At 44.0% G+C, this 21,886-nt stretch overlaps 1 protein-coding gene and 1 pseudogene across 4 annotated transcripts in view; both read right to left on the bottom strand.

Annotated features, from left to right (window-relative positions):
• Cpb2 (carboxypeptidase B2) overlaps positions 1-17,908 on the bottom strand; it is a 49,875-nt gene extending 31,967 nt beyond the window's left edge. The window contains exons 1-2 of one of the 4 annotated variants that reach the window (XM_087584796.1): positions 17,557-17,908; positions 16,833-17,056 (exon numbers count right to left, since the gene is read on the bottom strand). In XM_087584796.1, the coding sequence (XP_087440922.1) occupies positions 16,833-16,903 (71 nt within the window). In that variant the 5' untranslated portion in view covers positions 16,904-17,056; positions 17,557-17,908. 4 annotated transcript variants of the gene reach the window in all.
• LOC148001047 (tRNA methyltransferase 10 homolog A pseudogene) lies at positions 5,077-6,174 on the bottom strand (annotated as a pseudogene).
• Positions 17,909-21,886: the final 3,978 nt, after the last annotated feature.

The raw sequence follows: 21,886 nt of genomic DNA, 5'->3' as shown, positions 1-21,886 counted from the left end.
CACTAAATACTGTTACTTTATAGGACATTAAGAACTCAAACTGGATTGCCTGGACTCCTTAATAAGGGAGGGCAATGATACCAGGCAGATTATAGGCCTTACATAGGAACAATTAGTCAAAAAATCTCATTCTTTCTAATATTTTAATAATTAAAAAAGGGGAGTTATCCCTGTATGCTAAATAATGTTCCTTTTATTTCAATTTTAAAATTTGGGTGCCAAGGAACACTCTGAGTGTTTATGGCACCCTACAACTAGGCATACTTCTGATTAGGTGAAATAGAAAGATCCACGTATTGGCATGATCCTGTTCAGATATTTTATATGGGGTAGAGGGAATGTTTGTGTTTTTTCTACAGGATGCTACAAGAGTGTGCCAGCTGCCAGAAGTGGTTGGTGAGACTTGCTGATCCTGGTTGCATGAAGATTCAGCTCTCGTGGTTCGGGTCCCTGAAGTAATTCCTCTGCCCTGAGAGGAATATGGAAGATTCCCCCTCATCTTTTGTCATCACAGAGATTTTGGCGTTGCTGCAGTCAGTGTTACCGCTGCGTGTGTCCCGTCCCACTGTGGCCTGCTCTCTGACCCTCTGTGCACTGCTGCTTGCTGGAGAAGACTGGACTCCAGCCGTTGCTGCCCCCCTCATTCCCCTGGTGACTCTTGCTGCCTTAACTGGTGTTGTCATTTTGCAGTCTATAGCTTCACAGGAATGCCACCTGCGTAAAGCTGCTGTGGACTGGGGAACTCTGCCCTGGTTATGCAGATCTCAGACATGGTTCCATTGCCTGATGGTTGTTCCAGAAAAGAATGGCTGATCCTGAACTGTCCTGGGAAAGACCTTGTTATTTTCGCTGCTATTATAGCAGCCATTTACTGCTGCAGCCATTGTGTCTGCAGTGTCTGGAGTTACCCTCCCCCCAATCTATTGTTAGGCAAGCACAGTGGGTGAACTTTCTGGAGTAGTTGCTAGAACCAGATGAGGTGCCCACTACTTGTTGGGAGTGGCTCTGTTTGGTGAAGCCCTATGCTGTGGATTAGTGTTCATGCTATGGTTGGTTTGCAAACTCAGATCTCAACAGAAACGTGACAAGGTCGTTATCACTCAAGCACTTGTGGCCATTGAACAAGGGGCCTCCCCTGGAATTTGGTTATCTATGCTCAGGAATTAGTCGGCATCTGAGTTCTCTGCTCTTGCACCCCATGGATCTGTGGATCCATTGCACTGAGATGAGAGAGACTCAATGATTCTTTGATCAGCCCTTCTACATCGCTGAGGTTTCCTCATTGTACGCGATAGGGTGATCATGATTTCCCCACTAACTCATTTTCTGGCTGGCCTCTTTTTAGAGTTCACCCTAGGTCATTTAACAGTTACTGTCACACAGCACTGTGGTATCCAGAGACGGGCAACTTTCCTCATGCACAGACCAATCTAAGACACGGGGCCCGGTGGCGATAGGGTTACCCTACGATGGATAAGGCTGTGACATAGAGGAATGACCTAAGACAGGAGCCACAGCAGATGGACGTAACTGCAGGGACCTAGACCAGCCTCATACTAGTAAAACAATAAGGGGGAGATGTGGAGAGCCGCAATAACATTCGCCACCACAAGATGGCGCTGGCTTCCACTGCGACCCACGTGGAGAGCCGGGATAGCTTTTGCCATTACAAGATGGCACTGGCCTCCGCCGCACCAGCCCGACTTCCTTTCAGGAAGTTAACTGTGTGCGCATGTGCAAGAGTGTCTTCGTGCAAGGTCTTTGCCCACTCCAGGGCATGCCTATGAGATCATGGGTAAGCGACCAATCAGGTGTGGATGCGCCGTGCTAGGGTGTATATAAGCCACGCCATGCTGGCGCCGTGGCCGCGCCTCTCTTTAAGATACAATAAACGTTTTGCTGCAGAAGGATTCGTGTGTCCACGCGTGTTCTTGCTGGTGAGACAATAGCGCGGGACAAGAGAGAGAGAAATCCATAGATGCAAATTGTTGTTCGATGAAATACGTTCTACCACACAGGGGCAACTATGATAAGCAAGACTGTGCTATCTATATGTTCACAAAGCCAGAAGAGAGAATATGAATGTTTTCACAAATAAAAGATAAATCTGTGAAGAAGGGAGATGCTCAATGCCCTGATCTTATTAAACAGTGTGGATGTGTATCCTAATATACCCCTGTATTCCACAAATATGTAGAATTGCCAAGTAACTAATAGCAACATAATATCACGTATTTGAGAACATCTGTGTTAACACTAGTTTACATTTATTGCAGTATAAAAAGAATATCTATGAACCCCCCCCCACTTAAGACATTCAGCACCAGACCAGGTATGATGGTGTATCCTGTAATTCTAAGCACTCTCAAGGTTGAAGGAAAATAATCTTCAGACCATCCTGGGCTACAGAGCCAATTCCAGGCCAGCCTGAGCTACATAGTGAGATCCTGCTTCAAGCATCTTCACAACTCCACCTCATCTCTGAGAAAGACTCAAGAGAGAGCTCGACTGTCATCCTTGGAGTTCCCACTGTGCTCTTCTTCTCTCACATCCCAACCCTCCCAAAGATATCCAACACCTTCACTTTCCACCCTTTTCATCCTCTGCTTTTCTTAACACTTTTCTTAACAGTGGTCTCGCTGACACACAGCTGCAGGTTACTGTCTGTGGAGATCCTTCAGGGATTGTCTTGATTTATTTGATTTTGATTTTAGTCTTATAAAAAGAAAGTAAGAGACATTGCTTAGTGGTAGAGTGCCTGCCTTGCATGGACCACAGATTTTGTCAAATTTTAAAAGAGCATATTCTACGTACTCATGTGAATGGCACTTCCTTACTTACACTTGCATTTTCAAGCTTGTTGCCATAGCTCACAGTACAAGAATTTTCTGGCCAGAGGACTCGCTGGGTCTTGAGGTATGCATCATTTTCATCTCACAAGATAATGTCAAATTAGTCCATTACTTTTTTCACTCATTTGTATTTCCAGTGGGGCAAGATTTCCTCTGACCCCCTCTTGTCAGTACTTGATGACCTCTGCCATCTACTTTTTTTTTTTTTTTTGGTTCTTTTTTTCGGAGCTGGGGACCGAACCCAGGGCCTTGCGCTTCCTAGGTAAGCGCTCTACCACTGAGCTAAATCCCCAGCCCCTGCCATCTACTTTCTAAAATCACCATAGCAGCACACTCTTATGGTTTAATCTTCTGACTTACTTCATGTTTAAGCTTTTGACTTCTACCCATCATGAACATTTTTTATGTTCTAATTATTTAGCATTCCAATTTGTACTGATGTGTTATTTTTAATCCAGCTTATTTGCCTGTTTTTTTTTCCTATTCATTCCTTTGTGTTTTGGTAATAATTGACCAGTATCATTTATCTCTTTTCTAAGTACTAATCTTTAGCAGCTACTCATACTGCAAAAATCTACCAGTTTTAGTTTTGTCTCCCTGCCCACCCTTTTCATTTTCTTTTGTTATTTCCAGTGTTGGGTTTGAACCCAGGTACTTGTACATGCCAGGGAGCTGCTTTGCTACTGAGCTATATCCCTGACTACCCTCCCCCTCCCCTTCCCACTCCCCCTCCCTCTCCCCTCCCCCTCCCCTTCCCCCTTCTTCCCCTCCCCTCCTCTTTCTTCCCCCTCCCCCTTCTTCCCCTCCCCCTCCTCTTCCTTTTCCCTCCCCCTCCCCCCTTCTTCTCCTCCCCCTCCCCCTTTCCCTCCGCCCACCCCCTCCTCCTCCTCCTTCTTCTTCCAGTAACAGCGTGAGCTTTATTCATTTAGAACTATACTATGACTGTTTATATACTTCATTTATAGACTTTGGAAGAGCTAGCTACAATAGGTAACTACGAATAAAGCAACAAAAGCAGGCAGTGAACATCCACACCAGATCTAACGAGCTTCCATCTAAGTGTGACGTTAACACAGCACACACATTATATAATACAGAGAAAAGACCAGAAACTGACTTTGTCACGATTCAGGGAAAGCTCCTGGAGTTCCACTGCCCGTGTGTACGGGGCACGTGACCTAAACACACTTCTCTGCAAATACTGTGCAGAAGCCTAACTCTGTCTTCATCAGTTTCCAGAACACTGTTTAATTTCTAGTTAATGAATTCAAATTAGTGAATTCAACACAATCCTTCCACAAACAATACAGATCAACCTGCCATTGTGGATTAAGGCATGAAAGCTAAATGTATTATAGACAGATGTAAACATTACACACATATGTTATTTACAGAAACACGTTTACATGAGTTGAAAAATTATATAGGACACAGGTGTATAATATTCACATTAAAAGCTAACATTATGGAAATATATTAAATATGTGGAAAATTAATGGAAAGAATAGCTCTTTTGTTTTAAATCGAGGTAAAGGCAAATTGATACTTCAGAGGTAATCTTATAAAGCAATCTACCCAGCAAAACTTGTGTAATTGAATAAGCTATTGTCATTGCGGGATTTAAGATTATTCTTGCAACTACTTCAGAAGCATACGAAGGCATCATGAGGGAGGCACAGGAATGGGCTTCACTGTCCAAAAGGAATGAATTGTTGAGCCAGCAAACAATTGGTAGTTCTCCTAGAATTAATGTTATTTCTTAAAATTGAACACAGAAGCTACAGAAAAAAAGGGTAGCTTCCCAAGTTCGAGATTCTAGAAGACTCACAGGACAATGATGAATATCTGTCCCAACAAACAGCCATCAGACCAAAACGACACAGGTAGGAGAAACATGAAAAAACCAAGCTCGGGTCAGAAGGCTCTTCCTGAAGGACATGCCCCAGTGAATGATGGATGGAGGCAGACTCGCTCGCAACATCCTCCACGACTGATGGGAGGCTTAAAGCCAGTCTGAAATCACACCTTTAAGTCTTCTAACACAAAACTAAACAATCCTTTCTTATGCTTAAAGGGTTTTTCATTATCATTTAACTCTTTAAAAAGATTTAAAATTCCACAACAGAGACGAGAGAAAATTTTCTTGCAGTCTGAACATTCTGTGAAGCAGGGCACTGCCTGGTTTCTCTTAAACAAGAGGAGAACGGGGCTGGGGGGGCGGAGGTTACTGTGGGTCAGGGCTCACTGCGGAAACCAGGCTGCTTTGCTGGTCCTGCTCCTCATTCTGTGGTGAGTCAGGATCATCCTGCAATGCCCTCCCTCACTGCCACTGTCCTGCCTTCCTGGCAGGGCCTGGTGGTCCTGAGGAGAGCTTTTGCAGGCCTTGTGTGCGGGGGAAAAACAGCTCCTTTCCGTTGGGGTAAGATTGTGAAAAATGCCTCTCACCAGTCTCTCGTTTCCAAGAACTCCAGGATAATTCAAACACATGGTTAACTGCCAGGACTTTTCTACTATTCATCCTCACAGAATCTGCAAGAGGGAGCCGTGCTTCACGTTCAGTTCCATAACTGGATGCTTGCTTAAGTGTGAGTCCCTTGTGATGGTTGTGGTACACTAACCCTCCAGTCACATCTAAGGCCTTCAGTACTTTAGGTGAGTCCGACGTCAGATAAACCAGGTCCTTGTTTTTTTTTGTTTTTTTTTTTTTTTTTTTTTTTTATGAGTTCACTATAGGCTCTGATATGATGTGAATATCCTTCCAGTTGACCATCCTTGGCCACTGTTATCCATGTTCTTCTTCAGTTGACCTCCATGGTTTGTCAAGTTAAACTGTGGTGCTTTTCACATTGTATAACATCGTTGAATCTGTTTATGAAGTTTCTTAATATCCTTTAACACCATCAAGTCATCAGAGCTACAGTCGATGGTAAGGGGGAGGCCGCTACAAGCAACATGTCTCCGAATCCGTTTCCTGTCGTTTCCATCTGAGTTGGACTCCAGTTGGCACCGTCATTCTAATGTCCTTCTCTTGCGTTTTTCTTTTCATCCTCCCTTGCACTGTTCCCGCTGCTCTTTGCATTGTTTCTGTTTCATCAGCTTCTTCAGTGGTCGTTTAGATATTGGATCAGTCCCTGAATCTACTCTCGACTTCTGTCTCTCCTCACCGTCACTCGCACCTGGCTTTCTTTCTACATTAGTAGGATCAGTGGATACTGGCAACACTTCAGATGACATATTTGTTGTTTCAAGCTGCAGGGCTGACAGGAAACGATGGAGTGTGGTCAGAAAGTCTTTCTGAAATGCTCTTGGCTCTACGTGTTAGTCCTCCTTCAGAAACCTCAACTCCCAGGGTGGCTTCTTCTTAAGGTACATTTTTATCCACCATTTTCTTACAGGTTGACGGGTGAAAGAGGTCTGACCAAACTTTGGAACACAATAATAGTCACATCTATGTCTCTTGTCTTTTTAAGATTGTTTTATGTGTATGAATGTTTTGCCTACATGTGTGCATGCAGAGACCGTTGGAGGCCAGAAGAGGGTGTCAGATCCCAAGAACTGGAGTTACAGTTGTGAGCTGCCACATGGGTACCAAGAATCAAATCCAGGTTCTCTGGAAGAGCACCCTTAAGCCACTTCTTCAGTCTCCACATTGAATTTGTCTTCCCTATCCCATCTTTTAAGGCATCAGAAATTATCCGTAGGAACTATAGCAAAGGAATTCTCTGCCTCTGCATCTCTCTCTCTCTCTCTCTCTCTCTCTCTCTCTCTCTCTCTCTCTCTCTCTCCCCCTTTCCCTTTTTAACACCATATAATCATTTAAGAATCTCCCATACCTTTCAAAGCTATCTATGTCACTATCGATGTGGGTTGTTTTCACATTACCTGACAGAGAAAATGTGCATTGAACCATATCTTTTTCCCAGACTGCAGAAAAGTTGCATCCCCCAGCCTTGGACATGGTTCTGCTGAGGCCTGACTTTCAGCCAGTGGGGATGTGCGAGGCTGCACGCAAGCTAGAGCAAAGAACTTCAAGACACCGACTGAGTTGTACAATGGAAACAGTTTAGACTTCCAGGGTAGAGCAGCAGGGAGGGTCTGCGTTTTCTACTGATAGCTGACAGGACAAGTGTCATGATGGAGGCTTGTGTCCCTCTCAACTCTATAGGTTGAAATCCCAATCCTTAAAGTGATACTGAGATGTGATGGATTTGGAAAGTGAAGAGATCATAAGAAAAGAGCCCTCTGGAATAAGATTAGGGTGAATGTCCTTATAAAAGAAGCCTGGGAGTGACCCCACCAATTCCCGCCACTCTATCCAGGGGAAATCTGCTACGCCTTGACCTTGAATTTCTAGCTTCTAGCACAGGGAGGCGTTTCTGTTGCTTATAAACCCACAGTTGGAAGTATTTTGATGTTATAGCAGCACAAGTGGACTACTTATTAATTACGGCTTTCTTGCCTCAGTTGAGGCTTTTTCGAGTGCATTAGTTATTGTAGCATAATCTATGATGGCCCTCAGCAATACAGTATGGCTTTTTGGGCTGTTGTGTTTGAATGGGGTTGTTGCTCTTTGCCTGTCTTTTCTCCTGTAGTGAGTGAGGTTAAAAGCAATGACCACCAACCACAGCTGTGTTTTCTCCATGGGTTCAGGGGATCAAGTTCAGGTTAACTGCCTGAACTGTCATCTCTGACCTCCAAACTAATTCCCAGTGTCTTTCAGAATGAGCTCCTATTCCCACCTATCCCCCAACCCTGTGCCTTTGGAAAAGCCTCTCAGGGAGATCTGCTCTTCAGTATAAAATTTAAAAGTCAACACCTGTCACGTTTCATAAAAACCTTAAGTTTTCATGGTGAGTTTTTTGTAATTTAAAGGTTCATAATTTGGGGAGGATGGACGTACTCATGGTTTTGAGTCTTCTCATCAACGAATACAGAAGACTTACCTGTTTGGCTTTCTTTAATGTCTTTTCTAGGTTTTATCCATAATTGTATCGCATATTTTAAAGTTATACTTGCTCTAACAATGTTGCCTTTCCTTCTGCACATGGTGATTAGTTACTCCATATCCTAGCCACCTCTGTTGTCAGGATACACAAATGAAGTGGATCTGGGAACATCAGTTGTCCTAGCACTTGCTTTTACTCTGTGTATTCCTTTCTGCGGTGTAACACTTGCTACAGTGTTTCCAGTTCCCAGTGCGGCTGGCGGAAGTCTGGGCGATACATTAGTGTGACTCAGTCTCAATTTACTTTCTGTTTGTAAACCATGTACTCGGAGAGGGAGGGCTTCTTAGCACATTCACGTCTGCAGTTTGCCATCTAGTTTCTCTGTAGGAGATATTTCTATAAAGAGAAAAAGAAAGCGATGGTTTCTTAAAGGCCCAGTGAACAGGGCCAACCAGTGCTGGCTTCACAGTTTTGACAAATATGGAGTGATGACGTACGATGATGGGACAGGAAGCAAGCATGAGGGCCAAGCAGGGATGCCACATGTCCGTCCCCTCGGCAGATTTCCTGTCACTCTAAAAGTACTAATTTTTAAAGAGTTTTTGGACCTGTCTCTGTTTGCCTGTCTGTCCATCTGTCTGTCTTTCTCTGTCTCTGTCTCTCAGTGTGGATGTGTATTGTGTAAACATGTACCAACAGAGGCTAAAAGAGGGCTCTGGACCCCCTGGAGTTGGAGGCATCTGTGGGTTGTCCCCTTACGGGTGCCAACCTCTGCAAAAGCAGCAAGTGTTCTTAGCCTCTTAATCATTCATTCTCTAACCTCCTAAAAATACATAGAATAAAAGATTTTAGTAAAGAAGAGATATACAGAGAGCTCTGTAAGTACAGAAGAGGTTATAGTAGCTTGGGGGGCGGGGCATTATTAGCACAGGCTCCATTGGAGGCATGCTAGCTAATTTTATGAAACTTGACACAAGCTATAGTCATTTGAGAGGGGGGGCGCCTCAACTGAGAAAATACCTCCATAAAATCAGGCCGCAGGCAAGCACACAGGGCATTTTCTTAATTGTACTTTATGTGAGAGGGCTCAGCCCATTGTGAGTGGCGCCATCCCTGGGCCTGAGTTCTATAAGAAATGAGGCTGAATCCAACCAGAGCTTCCAGGGACTAAGCCACTACCCAAAGACTATACATGGACTGACCCTGGACTCTGACCTCATAGGTAGCAATGAATAGCCTAGTAAGAGCACCAGTGGAAGGGGAAGCCCTGGGTCCTGCCAAGACTGAATCCCCAGTGAACGGGATTGTTGGGGGGAGGGTGGTAATGGGGGGAGGATGGGGAGGGGAAGCCCATATAGAAAGGGAGGGGGAGGGGTTGGGGGATGTTTGCCTGGAAACCGGGAAAGGTAACAACAATCGAAATGTAAATAAGAAATACCCAATTTAATAAAGATGGAGGAAAAAGAGAAAAGAAATCAGGCTGAGCAAGCCATGAGGAGCGTTCCTCCGTGGCCTCTGCATCAGCTCCTGCTCCAGGGCCCTGTCCTGCTGTAGTTCCCTCCTTGGCTTCCTTTAGTGGATGGTGATTCAGTATACGTAAGCCAAGGAAACCCTTTCCTCCGCAGGTTACTTTGGGTCATAGTGTTTAATCACAGCAATGACAACTCTAAGACACGAGCGTCTATTGCCTAAGTTAGAGGCTGAGGCTGAGCCCAGGAGGTCACGGAGCCTTGCTGGGAAATGGTAACCTGCTCCTTCTTCCGAGTGTGACACATGGCTGTTCAGAGAAGGAGAGGAGTAGTAACTGAACAGAAAGAAGTTTAGGGCGTTACGTTAATCTTCTACTGTCTCTCCTCTGCCTCTTTAAACCATGGTTGAGTCTGAGGCCGTGTAACTGAGTGTGGAGCTCCTAAAACCTTGGCAACAGTAAAAGGTTTTGGAATGCATGAAGACCCCCCCAAAAAAATTAATTTAAAACCAACCACCAGATGAATCCAAGGTGTTTGTGGTAGCATTCCCCTGTGTGGCATGACATGACGTCACAGCAGCCATGGCTCTGAACACAGCATGTTATATCCTCTGTGCCGCCAGACCACAATTCCAGTGGATCCTGAAACACCTCATGTCCGAGTCCACACTGTCCCACTGTCCTGACCAGCAGTGCTGATTGATGGTTTTCTGTTCCTACAAACACATGGTGGTCTCGTTACTGAAACGAGGAGTTAATACTTCTTTACCACTTCTCCTCGGCATCCACACGTTGGCATCACCTTTGGACAGCACTGTTAGTCTATTTCATTTTAAAACTCACTGTTGAAGAGTTTCTCGAAAAACCACTAAATGAATTTTGGCCTTGGGCTGGGACAGAATTTCCAACAATTTCTGAAGTGGTTCTATCAAACTTCTCCCACCGTGTGTGGAGTAATTCATGCAAAGCAGACTTCTCAGCACTGACTGTGTAAAATGAGAATATTGACTGACTCCGAGAAAGTTGAAAACACCCTTATGCTGTCGTGTCAGAGCTGAGGCTGTTTACTCCTTTATGTTAAAAGTGGGCAAACACCTTCGTCTCCTCAGCTTGCAATTTTGTTTTCATATTTATTCAGCAAAAAGATTCTATGGATACTGAAGAATTGGTTTAAAGCAAATTTCTCTAGGACTTATTTTGGTAGGTGCTTGATTTATATATTGACTTTGTACACCCATATCGCCAGGGTCACATGCAGAGGTCTTAGGAAGTCCTTCCATAAAGAAGAGCCTGAAAGCACCCTGGGAGCTTTGGGCTTCCTCTCCTAAGTACCGAGGAGTCAGGGGTAACCGTGATTGGCAGTAGGACAGAGGGTGCTTTTGTTTGGAGGATTTCGATCAAACGATTCTGGTGGCTCATAGAACAGCAGCCTGGGAAATTTGACGTCGACCCCTGGTACAGGTTTAGCATAATCCATTCAACCGCTGCCCACGGGCATATGTTCAAGGCTATGTACTGAATCATTATTCAAAGTGTCAATAACTGGAAACACGTGTGCAACTGTCCTAGGGCGTTTTCCAGTTATAAAGAATGAGTTTGATTTATAACAGTTAACTTGGGGATGATTTCCGTGATACATTATAAAGCAGCGAAACAAGATGACGCAAACTGAAATATGGTCCTATTTTTGAAAAACTAATTTAGAAGAGAAAGGAAACTACTCTGTATTAAAAGCAGGAGAAAGTTACGGATAAACAAAGAACGCGTTGTGAACCCCAGCTTGCATGGCTGTCTGGGAAGGAGAGAGGGCGAAATATGATTTGCCTTCCATCATAGGCACCAAACCCGGGGCGTGTGCATAATTGCAGTGGCTTGTTTGTATTTTTCCTGTGTGAGACAGTGTCTCACGAGGTAGCTCTGGCTGTTCTGGAAGTCACTCTGTAGACCAGGCTAGCCTCAAACTCACAAAGCTCCACTCTGCCTCTTGAATGCTGGGATTGAAGGCAGTGCCACCATGCCCAGCTAATTACTATCTATCTATCTATCTATCTATCTATCTATCTATCTATCTATCTATTTATAAAAGAGGTCAGCTGGGTGTGGTCGTTCAGGGCTTCAATCCCAGAGTTTGAGAGGCAGAGACAGAGGTAGAGGCAGGCTTATCACTGTGAATTCCAGGTCAGTCGAAGTCAATTAAAGAGATTCTGTCTCTTTAACAGAATCAAAGCAAAACAAATCAAACAATGAGGGAGAGAGAGAGAGAGAGAGAGAGAGAGAGAGAGAGAGAGAGAGGGAGGGAGGGAGAGAGAGAGAGAGAGAGAGAGAGAGAGAGAGAGAGCCTAAAATGTTTCAAAATGATTAGCATAGTCACCTGATGCAGAATTATGCAGACAGACATAAAAGCCTAAGGAACGCAGGGGGAAATGGCCGCTGCCAAGCTGAAGAACTTTTTCTACAGGTGATACAGTTTCACTGTTTTCTCTCCCATTTTTCCTTCTTTAAAAAAAAAAATTGAAAAAAGAAATCTCAACATTTTATTTACTCAGAAAAACCAAACCAATGACACCATCATCACCAACAGCAAAACAACTGCTAAGTCCATCCCTGACTGAAGCAGCCGCTCCTCTGCCTCCAGTGCTGCCCAGCCTCCTCTTCGCCCCGATCCTACACTAAACAGAGCTCCAACTTGCACGGTATGTATATCCTATCGTGCCTCGTTCTATGAATACCCCCGCACACCGCCACACTCTTTAAGTGTCTGCCACATTAATTCTGCTATTTTTAGTTTAGTGAGTGCAAGCCGTTGTTTTCTCCAGGGGCCTAAAGCCCATCCTAGCATCCAAACCCTCCCCCAAAGATCTAACTAGAATGTCGAATCTACCGGCATGGCCAAGCAAACCCCTTTAGAGAAGGGTCACTTTGTCCCACTATGTTCCGCATTTCCACTGCCAGCTTTAATCCTTGCTATTGTCCTGGAAGCCAGGCAAGAAGTGGCTTCCATTCACAGAGCCAGTGTGGGGCATTCTGCCACAGACTGGAGCTTCCTGATAGCAACAGAGATGATGAGACCTCCTCCACCCCCTACTGTCAGTTCCAGGTGGCAAGGCTCGTCTGTCAGCAAGAAGCCAGGCACCACTGCTCTAGTGAGCAGCCAAGCTGGAGCAGTGGCCAGAAAGACATGACCTTCAGGGAGCTACAGGGTGAAGAGAACACAGCATCCCCAGGGACAAGACAGATGAGCAGCCAGCCAGACTATTGTTTAACCTTTATAATGAAAATAAGCCAACATATGGCACTGAGAAGGACTGAAGACAAGCTACCACAGTGGAAAGGCATAATCCATTGTCTCCAGACTGGAGTCAGTACTTGCACCCAGATTTTCTCTCTGAAGGAGGATCTAGATAGCCCTCAAAAGACACTAGCGTTGTAAGAAATGTTCGAAGCAGTGGTTCTCAATCTGTGGGTTGCGACCCCTTGGGGGGGTCACATATCAGATACCTGGCAAGTCAGATGTTTACATCATAATTCATAACAATAGAAAAATTATAGTCATGCGGTAGCAACAAAAGTAAGTTTATGGTTGGGGGGTGGGTGGTGGTGGTCACCACAAGATGAGGAATTATATTACAGGGTGGCAGCATTAGGAAAGTTGAGAACCACTGCTCTAAAGGGACCATGACTCCTTTCTGCAACAGTCCTGTGGCGTTGGCCCAAGCTCCTCTGAACACTGCCAAAGGAGATGCTCAAACATTCTCAGAGATAATGAGGCACGGGCCACATAATCCATGATCAGAGAATTTTAAAAACGCACCAATGTGGCAGTGGACATGCAGGGGGCGGGGTGGCGTCTGTTGTGACAGGATCACAGTTCAATCCCCCCACCCTGCTCTTCACTTCCCTTACTCCACCACTCCAAACTCGCCTCCCTCATTCTTCCACAGAGCTGGATGACGGCCCTCTCCAGAAAACTGCCTGTAGGTCAGTCTTCATCTCAGAGCCAACCTCCTGGGGGAATTTGGCCAGAAACAGACAGATGTTCCTGCTATGTAAGATAAATCACGGGGCTGAGGATTTAGCTCAGTGGTAGAGCGCTTACCTAGGAAGCACAAGGCCCTGGGTTCGGTCCCCAGCTCAAAAAAAAAAAAAAAAAAAAAGATAAATCACAAAGAAGGGCCTCAGGGGTCTCAGAGTCTGCTACAATAATACGAATTGGTTGATCACACGGGCAAATGAACAGAAGGACAAAGTTAGGAAGTTTTCTTGTTTGGTTTTGGTTTTGTGTTTCCAGTGGCTGAGGTTGAGCCAGTCGCAGGCTCTCCCCATTAGATCAGCTGAAATAGCACACAGGCAGCCAGTAAGCCATGTTCTTCTGTTCCCAAACGTCTTATTTCTGTACCTGACTAGATGAGGTCCTTTGCACACTCGTCAGAGCTGGGGGGTTTACAAGCTGCTCTCTTCACTCTGATCAACAGATCTGTGATGAATAAATCTAAAGTTTTTCTTTTTATCCAGAAAGACCGAGAAATTTGAACAATGGCTCCACTGGAGATGGTATTCTAACTTCTGAATAGAGATGCTTTGTATTTTAATACAGTCCAAGGTCTGTCAGTTACCTCAGGGTGGGCTGAAAAGCCATGAGATTCTTCTGACCTACTGTTTGTCCATGAGGAAAAATAACCCCACTATGTAGAATGCCCAGGGACAAGAAGTGAAAAACAAAGGTGAGTTTTGTTGAATCTCTATAGTGATAATTACAGCATTTGCAGAAGAAATAGTTAAGAAAAATCTTGAACTAAAAATAGAATAAAATGCATACATACATATATAAGTACATAGGTAAATAGATACATTGACAGCTGATAGAAATGCTAGATGGGGCTGGGGATTTAGCTCAGTGGTAGAGCGCTTGCCTAGGAAGCGCAAGGCCCTGGGTTCGGTCCCCAGCTCCGAAAAAAAGAACCAAAAAAAAAAAAAAAAAAAAGAAATGCTAGATGGGTGGATGGGATGGTTGGATGGATAGATGGATGATAGATAGATAGATAGATAGATAGATAGATAGATAGATAGATAGATAGATAGATAGATAGATAGATAGATCCAGTTATGCTGTTGTTACCTGCTTTGCACTGTTTGGTGGTCTGCTCCTTCGGACAAAAATACTGATCCGAAGGAACAATATCTGAAGGAGAATGACTGGAATCGATGCCCAGCCAGAGTGTGATATTAACAAAATGCATGTGCCATGGTCTATGATGCCCTTCTCTCCAAACCTGTCTCCTCTTCTCTGCCCATGTTTCTCATTTTTCTTTTCCCAATGGCCTGGGCTGTCAGACTCCACTTAGATAATCATTGCACAATGCAATTAATGACTTTGTTTACAAGATTCTTGCTAGTATTTCATTTATTTATCTGGCCCTGAAAAGCCAACCGGGTATGGAAATTCAGGCTTCAGCTGCCTTCCTCTCTGGCGTATGGTATTTATGCCTTTATACAAGCTGTTTGTGTCTGTGGGTCCATGGCATTTCACAGATGAGGGTTATCAGCACACACCTACAAATCAACCATGAGGACATTGCTCCAACACAAACTATTATTAGGAAAATGATCACGGCAAGAAAACAGTAACAAAGAACAGCTTCAGGCGAATGCCAGCTGGTTACTGCTTTCTGGAAAGGTTTAAATTCTAACCCCCAGAAATAAGAATTTATCAAAGGCTGTCACTCTGAATGAAATTAGATTTCTCTTTTAGTGCTAGTAATAACTTGCTCCTGAAGAAGCAGAGCTCAGAAACACTGGGGGAGGGGCTTCATCTTATTACTTCTAGTGCAGGGGTGAGAGTTCAGAGCTCGGGATGCTTCTGTCTCCAACGTGGTCCCTCACATGTAGGCCCTCCAGGTACTCGCAAATGCTAAATATTTTGCATGTAGTATTATTTGGCTGAACTGTAATGATGTTCTCATTCCACTCTTCAGGTATTCGTCTCTAGAGCTTTCAGAGTACACGCCACAGCAAAGGACGTAGGAACCACGTGCAAGAGAGTTTTCCCTCTGTCTGTCTCTTTCATTTGCATTATTTAGCTCCACTGAATGGGTACAGGTTTGATGATTTTGTAAAGATACGGTAAGATCTTTCAGTGTGCTGTGTCTAGTATAGAGTCATGTTGACGCCTGGAGCCAGCTCGTAGCGCACATCTACAGTCCAACCACATCTACTTGAGAGGCTTGGGCAGAGGGTCAGAAATTCAGAGTCAACATGGGCAACATAGAGAAGCCATTTGACAAAGGTGGGGGAGATGAGAGAGGAGGATGGGGAGGGAAGGAGAGGGAAGGGGAGGACAGATACTTAGTATAGGGTAGGTATTTAAATAGCAATATTGTGTCCACCTAGTATATGAGTCAAACACATTCCTAAATAACAATGGATTTCTGCCCCCTCCACCCAAAGACCCTGGGTCAGGGTCAGGGTCAGGGTCAGGGTCAGGGTTAAGGTTAGATGATGTTATCAGAGTTGCTGCTGCCTTTCTTCTAACAAAAGACAACCATCAAGTTGTGGAATATTAGAACCGACAAAGATCCTAAAATCATACTTACTTGACTATTAAAATATACACACAAGTCACCAACTGTTCCAGCAATTCTGATCTTTGTATCAACTCATTAACAACTAGCCTCTCACAATGGAATTTACTGCTTGATACTTGACAATCACACTGAGCAAAACAGAATCAGCCAGCTTTCATAAACACAGCTTCAGGGTCACAGCACTAGCTGAATGAGTGAATTTTCTATTGGTTGTGTGACTCAAAAAATGTTTTGATGGATACTTTTCCCCACCTACATTGGGATCAAGCGCCATCTCTCCCTGAGACTCAGAAAGAGGAAGACAAGGACCCATCTCAAAGATAACTAGAAAAGAGTTATAGAAACAGAACAAAGAAAAAGTATAACAATTCCAGAGTTTATAAATCCTAAAGCTTAGCATTGACTGGTTAGTAATTATAACACAGCACATATGCTGTGACTGTTAGCCCATGTATCATGTGTGCTCCAACATGCACTCGTTTGTGCTCTAATCATTTTACAGTCAAAGATCCTCAGGAAATCACTCCACAAAGCTAATGAAGAAATAGCTAAGTTCTTCTATCTGTCCATTTTAGCTCAACTTCCTCTCACAGTTTACGCTCAGTACCTGTGTGCAATCCAGATCTCTTTCATACCTTTCCCTTTCCCCTCCTGTGCTCTATGAACAAGGTGAAAATAAAAACGTATTTACTTAGTTCATACATCTAAGGCAGGAAGAATGTAAATCATGTGTTGTGTGAAGGTACAGGTAAATCGTCCCGTTTATTTAATCTCCAGAGCCACTGTTTGTACTTATCACACTGGTAAAATGAAAGCAGAAAATGAGAAAAAAATAAACTTACTGATATCCTATAGTTCCCAGATCACTTCAAGTCTCTGAAGGAACTGGCCTCCACCCAGTTGGCTCTCCTTCCCAGGACACTACTCCTGCTCTATGAGAGACACCCAAGTGGGAAGAACGCGGCCCATAGGCCCCTGGTGTTACCTCTGAAAGGCAAGGCCATGCTTCTCATAGAGGATGATGGCTACCAGGACTCCAAGGCCATAAAGCTTCATCCCAACAGTGACTTGTTGAGCAGCCAAGTTCCTCGGGCAGAAAGTCCCAGATAACTAATTGCTTAAGAGTCTTCTTTACACACTGGTTAAAGTATAACAGCAGCTTCCCTCTGGTTTCTGTGGCTCAGTTGACTTAGCTTCCATTTCCACAGTCTAAAAGAAACATACACATACAATTAGGTCGTTTGATAACTGAACCCTCAAACACACACACACACACACACACACACACACACACACACACACACACACTCCACCACCACCACCACCACCAACAACAACAACAACCATTCATGGTGAGGGCAGCCACTGTGTCTAATTTAGACAATCTTAATCCTGGCAATGGGGCATGACGTCATATATAAAGTTCATGCAATAGAACAAAACAAACTCAAAAAGGTTTACGTGTTAAGTAAATTTGTGATTTTTGCATTGGGCCTTATTCATAGCTAACCTTGGCCTCTTATAAATGCATTGTAACTTGTGGATAGCAGTGTAGACCCACCCAGGAGAAGATTAATCCCTCAGAGAAAGCCTGGAATATTCTCGGAGGATATGGTCTGATTCACTGAAGACTCACAGTGATGAAGACTGATGAGAAGATCCTGGTCTGGGTCATGCGGAAGCTCCAGTGAGGAAGAAAGCTGCCTTACCCTGACCATCCTTGTCAAGGTCTTCAACTTAGGTGATGAGATAAGGTGAGTTCTTCAAAACGTGGCTTCGGAAAGCTGAGCAGCAGAGTTTGAAAAGGATTGTAGAGTCTCCATTAAAACATCTTTCTTTAACTATATGGAATGATGGGTCTGCCACGGTGGTTGCCACCGGACTGGTACAAGCAGTAAAGAGTTTATGTAGCTCTGAATTATTTGTCTTCAGAGAATGTCATCAAGGTAGCCACCATCTCAATCAAAGCCACCACCCATCACTGAGCACCATCTAACATTCTGTTTAGCCTCAGGTAGCATCTTCGTTCTGTAAGCAAATAGAGTCATGACAGCCTTCCCCACATTCTGACTTGTACGTACACATTTAAATGTTCCTGAGATTAGGGCAGGGAAATTTGCAAAATAGTCCATTCAGCTTTTCCACAATGAACACTTGAGAAAAAGAAATAGATGCTTCAGCTTCCCCTGAGATTTAAACGCACCAAAACAAAGTCTGTGGTTTAAGATTACTTCCCCTGAAAATTGTTTTTGTAAAGCAAAACACGGGAAGGATAGATCATAAATCAGTGGGTTTGCTCTCCCACAGGCATGTGTGGAGAGATGACAGAGTAGCGATGGCGAGAGAGAGACATTGATCTGAATAAACCTTTTGAATAGGGTCATACTGTGTTTTCACATCCCCAAAATAAAGGAACATAAATTCAACTGATGAATACAAACAAGAGTAAATAAATCTGTGTTTCAAGTAAATAACAGACATGGAGAATAGGAGGAGGAAACCAACCCAAGTAAGTCTTCTTTTTCATTGAAAATAAACCATTTTTCATACAATATATGAAATGGCCATGGCTTCCTCTTCCTCACCTCTTCCCAGGTCTTCCCCACCTCCCCATCCTTCCACCTCCATGTCTTCTTCCCCTCTCTCTTTAGAAAACAAACAGGCAAATTAGAAAACAAACAGGCAAAGCAGAATAAAACAAAATAAGAAAAAAGCACAAGAAACACACACACACTCACACATATACACACGCAAACACACACATACACACATGCAAGCACACACACACATACACACACACACACACACACACACACACACACACACACACACACACACACACACACACATACAAAGTCAGACATCATAATATACAAGCTAAAAACCAGTAAGGTAAAACAAAACAAAAAGGCCTAAACAAAACAATGTGAGACAAGAAAAAGCCAGCGAGTTCCTTTTGAGCTGGTTCTCTACTGCTGGGCATGGGGCTGCCCTTAAGTGTGGTTTGCATGTCCAGTGAGACACCATTGGAGAAAACGAACTTTTCATTTCGAGCAGTTAGAGCTTCTTGGTTAGGTATGTGAGCTCATGTTCACTTATTTCTCTGAGCAAGGGGACCCCATCTAGCTTGGACCTGCGCAGGCCCTGTGCATGCTGGTACAGTCTCTGAGAGTACATTTGTACTGGTTTTTAATGCATATGTATGAGAACATGTGTGCTTGTGTCTGTACACAAGGATATATATGTGTGCATGAGTTTTATCTTTTGGTAGCACAAGAGGTAAGATATTCTGACAAATATAGTAAGTATTGTGCTATATATTTTATGTTCTGCATTACCTAAAGAAAGTATGAAAGTCAATATATTTTGAATTATAGCTCTTTCTACTGAAGGTATCTGGAAATTTCCTTTAGCAACAATCTACAGGGTGACATGACCTTTTATGTTCTTTGTGTCTGACAGTATAAGCTAGGGGTTGTATCGCTGTAAGGAAACATCATGACCAAAAGTAACCTGTGAAAGAAAGGGTTTATTTGGCTTACATATACTGAATCAAGATCCACTGAGAAGCCAGCGCAGGAACCCATCTGAACAGGAACCTGGAGGCAGGAGCTGAGGTAGAGACCATGGAGGGTGCTGCTTACTGGCTTGCTCATCATGGCTTGCTCAGCCCGTTTATAGAACACAGGACCACCAGCCCAGGGGTGATACCACTTACAATTGCTGGTACAAGAGACAACTTCCTGAATGGAAAACAATGGCTCAGGCACTAAGATCAACAATGAATAAATGGAACCTCATGAAACTGAAAAACTTCTATAAGTCGAAGGACACCATTAACAGGACAAAACTGCAGCTTGCAGATTGGAAAAAGATCTTCACCAGCTCCATATCTGACAGAGGGCTAATATCCAAAACATATAAAGAACTCAAGAAGTCAGACACCAGCAACCCAAATAACCCAGTTAAAAATTGGAGCACAGAGCTAAAGAGAATTCTCAACAAAGAATTTTCAACAGAGAATCGCAAATGGCTGAGAAGCAGTTAAAGAAATGTTCAGCACCTTGGTCATCAGGTAAATGCAAATTCAAGTGACTCTGAGATTCCACCTTACGCCAATTAGAATGGCTAAGTTAAAAAGTCTCAGGGGACAGCACATGCTGGCAAGGATGTGGAGCAAGGGAAACACTCCTCCACTGCTAGTGAGAATGAAAACTTGTACAACCTCTTTGGAAATCCATTTGGCAGTTTCTCAGAAAATTGTGAATAGGTCTACCTCAAGACCCAGCTATCCCACTCCTGGGCATATACCCAAAAGATGTCCCAAGCATCCCACAAGGACACTTGCTCAACTGTGTCCATAGCAGCCTTATTTGTAATATCCTGAAACCAGAAACGACCTAGGTGTCCCTCAGCTAAAGAATGGATAAAGAAAATGTGGTTCATTTACAGATCTCCCTTCACAGAGGAGAACGGGAGGATGTGTGAGGGTGAGGATCTGTGTGGGGGGTACTGGGAGAAAAGGGGGGGACTGATAGCAGTACCTAAAGTGAACATGTAAATAATTTTTTAAAAAATTACTACATTGTAGGGTGATGTCATCATGCAGGTGTAGGCAGGTACAAGATAGAACGAGGCCTGTCATTGGATGAGAAGGAAGGATGGGCGGGAGAAACGTTTTAGAGGGAGGAGGAGACAGAAACGAGGCAGAGAGGCAGCGGAGAGAACATGGACGCTGATGCTAAGACTCCTCTCTGCACACTTACAGGTTGTTATGAATGTTCTCAAGGGATGGATGTGGACAGGGCTTTGTGTGTCTAGATGAGCAAATTATATATTACCAAGACAAAAGTTTAGAATAGAGATATCTTTGTGTTTGATTCTCTTGAATCTAGTTTTGTTTGTTTTTCTGTAAACCACCCTTCCTTCTTCAACTACTACTGGAGTTTGTCAGTCACTCCTTTATGTCCTGTGACTGTCCTTTCACGGTTCAGAAAACCATGACCCTTGTCCCTGTGCGTTCCATATTTCATACTATCTTCTGATTCATTATCCCATTCAAACAGATATCATAATCACAAGAAAATCACCTCAGCAACTGAAAACCTTTCGTGGGGCGTTTATATACTCACCAATTTTGCTTATGGTCGTTATTTTTAACGTACTATGTAAAACTACTTTATTGCTCAATCATTTACGGTAAGATTGCTTAAGGCTCCCTCTCTCCTCCATGCCTGCCCCCCCTCCTCTCCTTTCTCTTGCTGCTGTGCTGTGAATGAACTCCGGGGCCTTGCCTATGTTTGGCTTTCTGCCGGTCTCTCTTTCTGATCATGATGAGAACTTAGGTTATCTCCTTAAAGTCCCTGTCATGCAGCTCTGCCAGGTCAATGACATTCGGAGCGATTCTCCGTTCCTAGTGTGAATTTTGTTGCTGGCTTCATTAACATTTGTTAATTTGTTAGAGTCCGGATTGGCAGGCTCATTTTGAACAGGAAGCTCTTGGCTCTCGTTCTACGCCTATTTCTCACTCTTTCATACTGCCCACTACCAACCCCAAATAATTCCTGTTTCCCTCCCTAAGGCAGGGTTTCTCTATGTAATTCTGGCTGTTCTGGAACTCACTCTGTAGACCAGGCTGGCCTGGAACTCAGAGATCCACCTGCCTCAGTCTTCCTAGTTCTGGGACTAAAGGTGTGTGCCACTATACCCCAGCTTCCCTCCCTGAAGTGGCTTCCTAACATCTGGTCTAAGTTTTATCTTAAACCAGATTTTGGATTTCCTATGTCAGAATACTGCTAAAACTTTCAAGGTGCAGGCACCAGACGAGGGCCAAGGGACACCAGCACTGACACCAGACGAGGGCCAAGGGACACCAGCACTGACACCAGACAAGGGCCAAGGGACACCGGCACTGACACCAGACGAGGGCTAAGGGACACTGATTTATTTCCTTTTTATCAAACCAGCAACTATTTTTAAAGTACTCTGGGTAGCAGCGAGCAGCCATCTGGGATCTTTTGACCATGACAAGTTCAGCAA

The sequence above is a fragment of the Rattus norvegicus genome, chromosome 15, assembly GCF_021556685.1.
Source record: "Rattus norvegicus strain SHRSP/BbbUtx chromosome 15, alternate assembly SHRSP_T2T, whole genome shotgun sequence".
Taxonomy (NCBI): domain Eukaryota; kingdom Metazoa; phylum Chordata; class Mammalia; order Rodentia; family Muridae; genus Rattus; species Rattus norvegicus.
The sequence above is the reverse complement of the archived record's forward strand: the minus strand, read 5'-3'. Positions and strand labels throughout refer to the sequence as shown.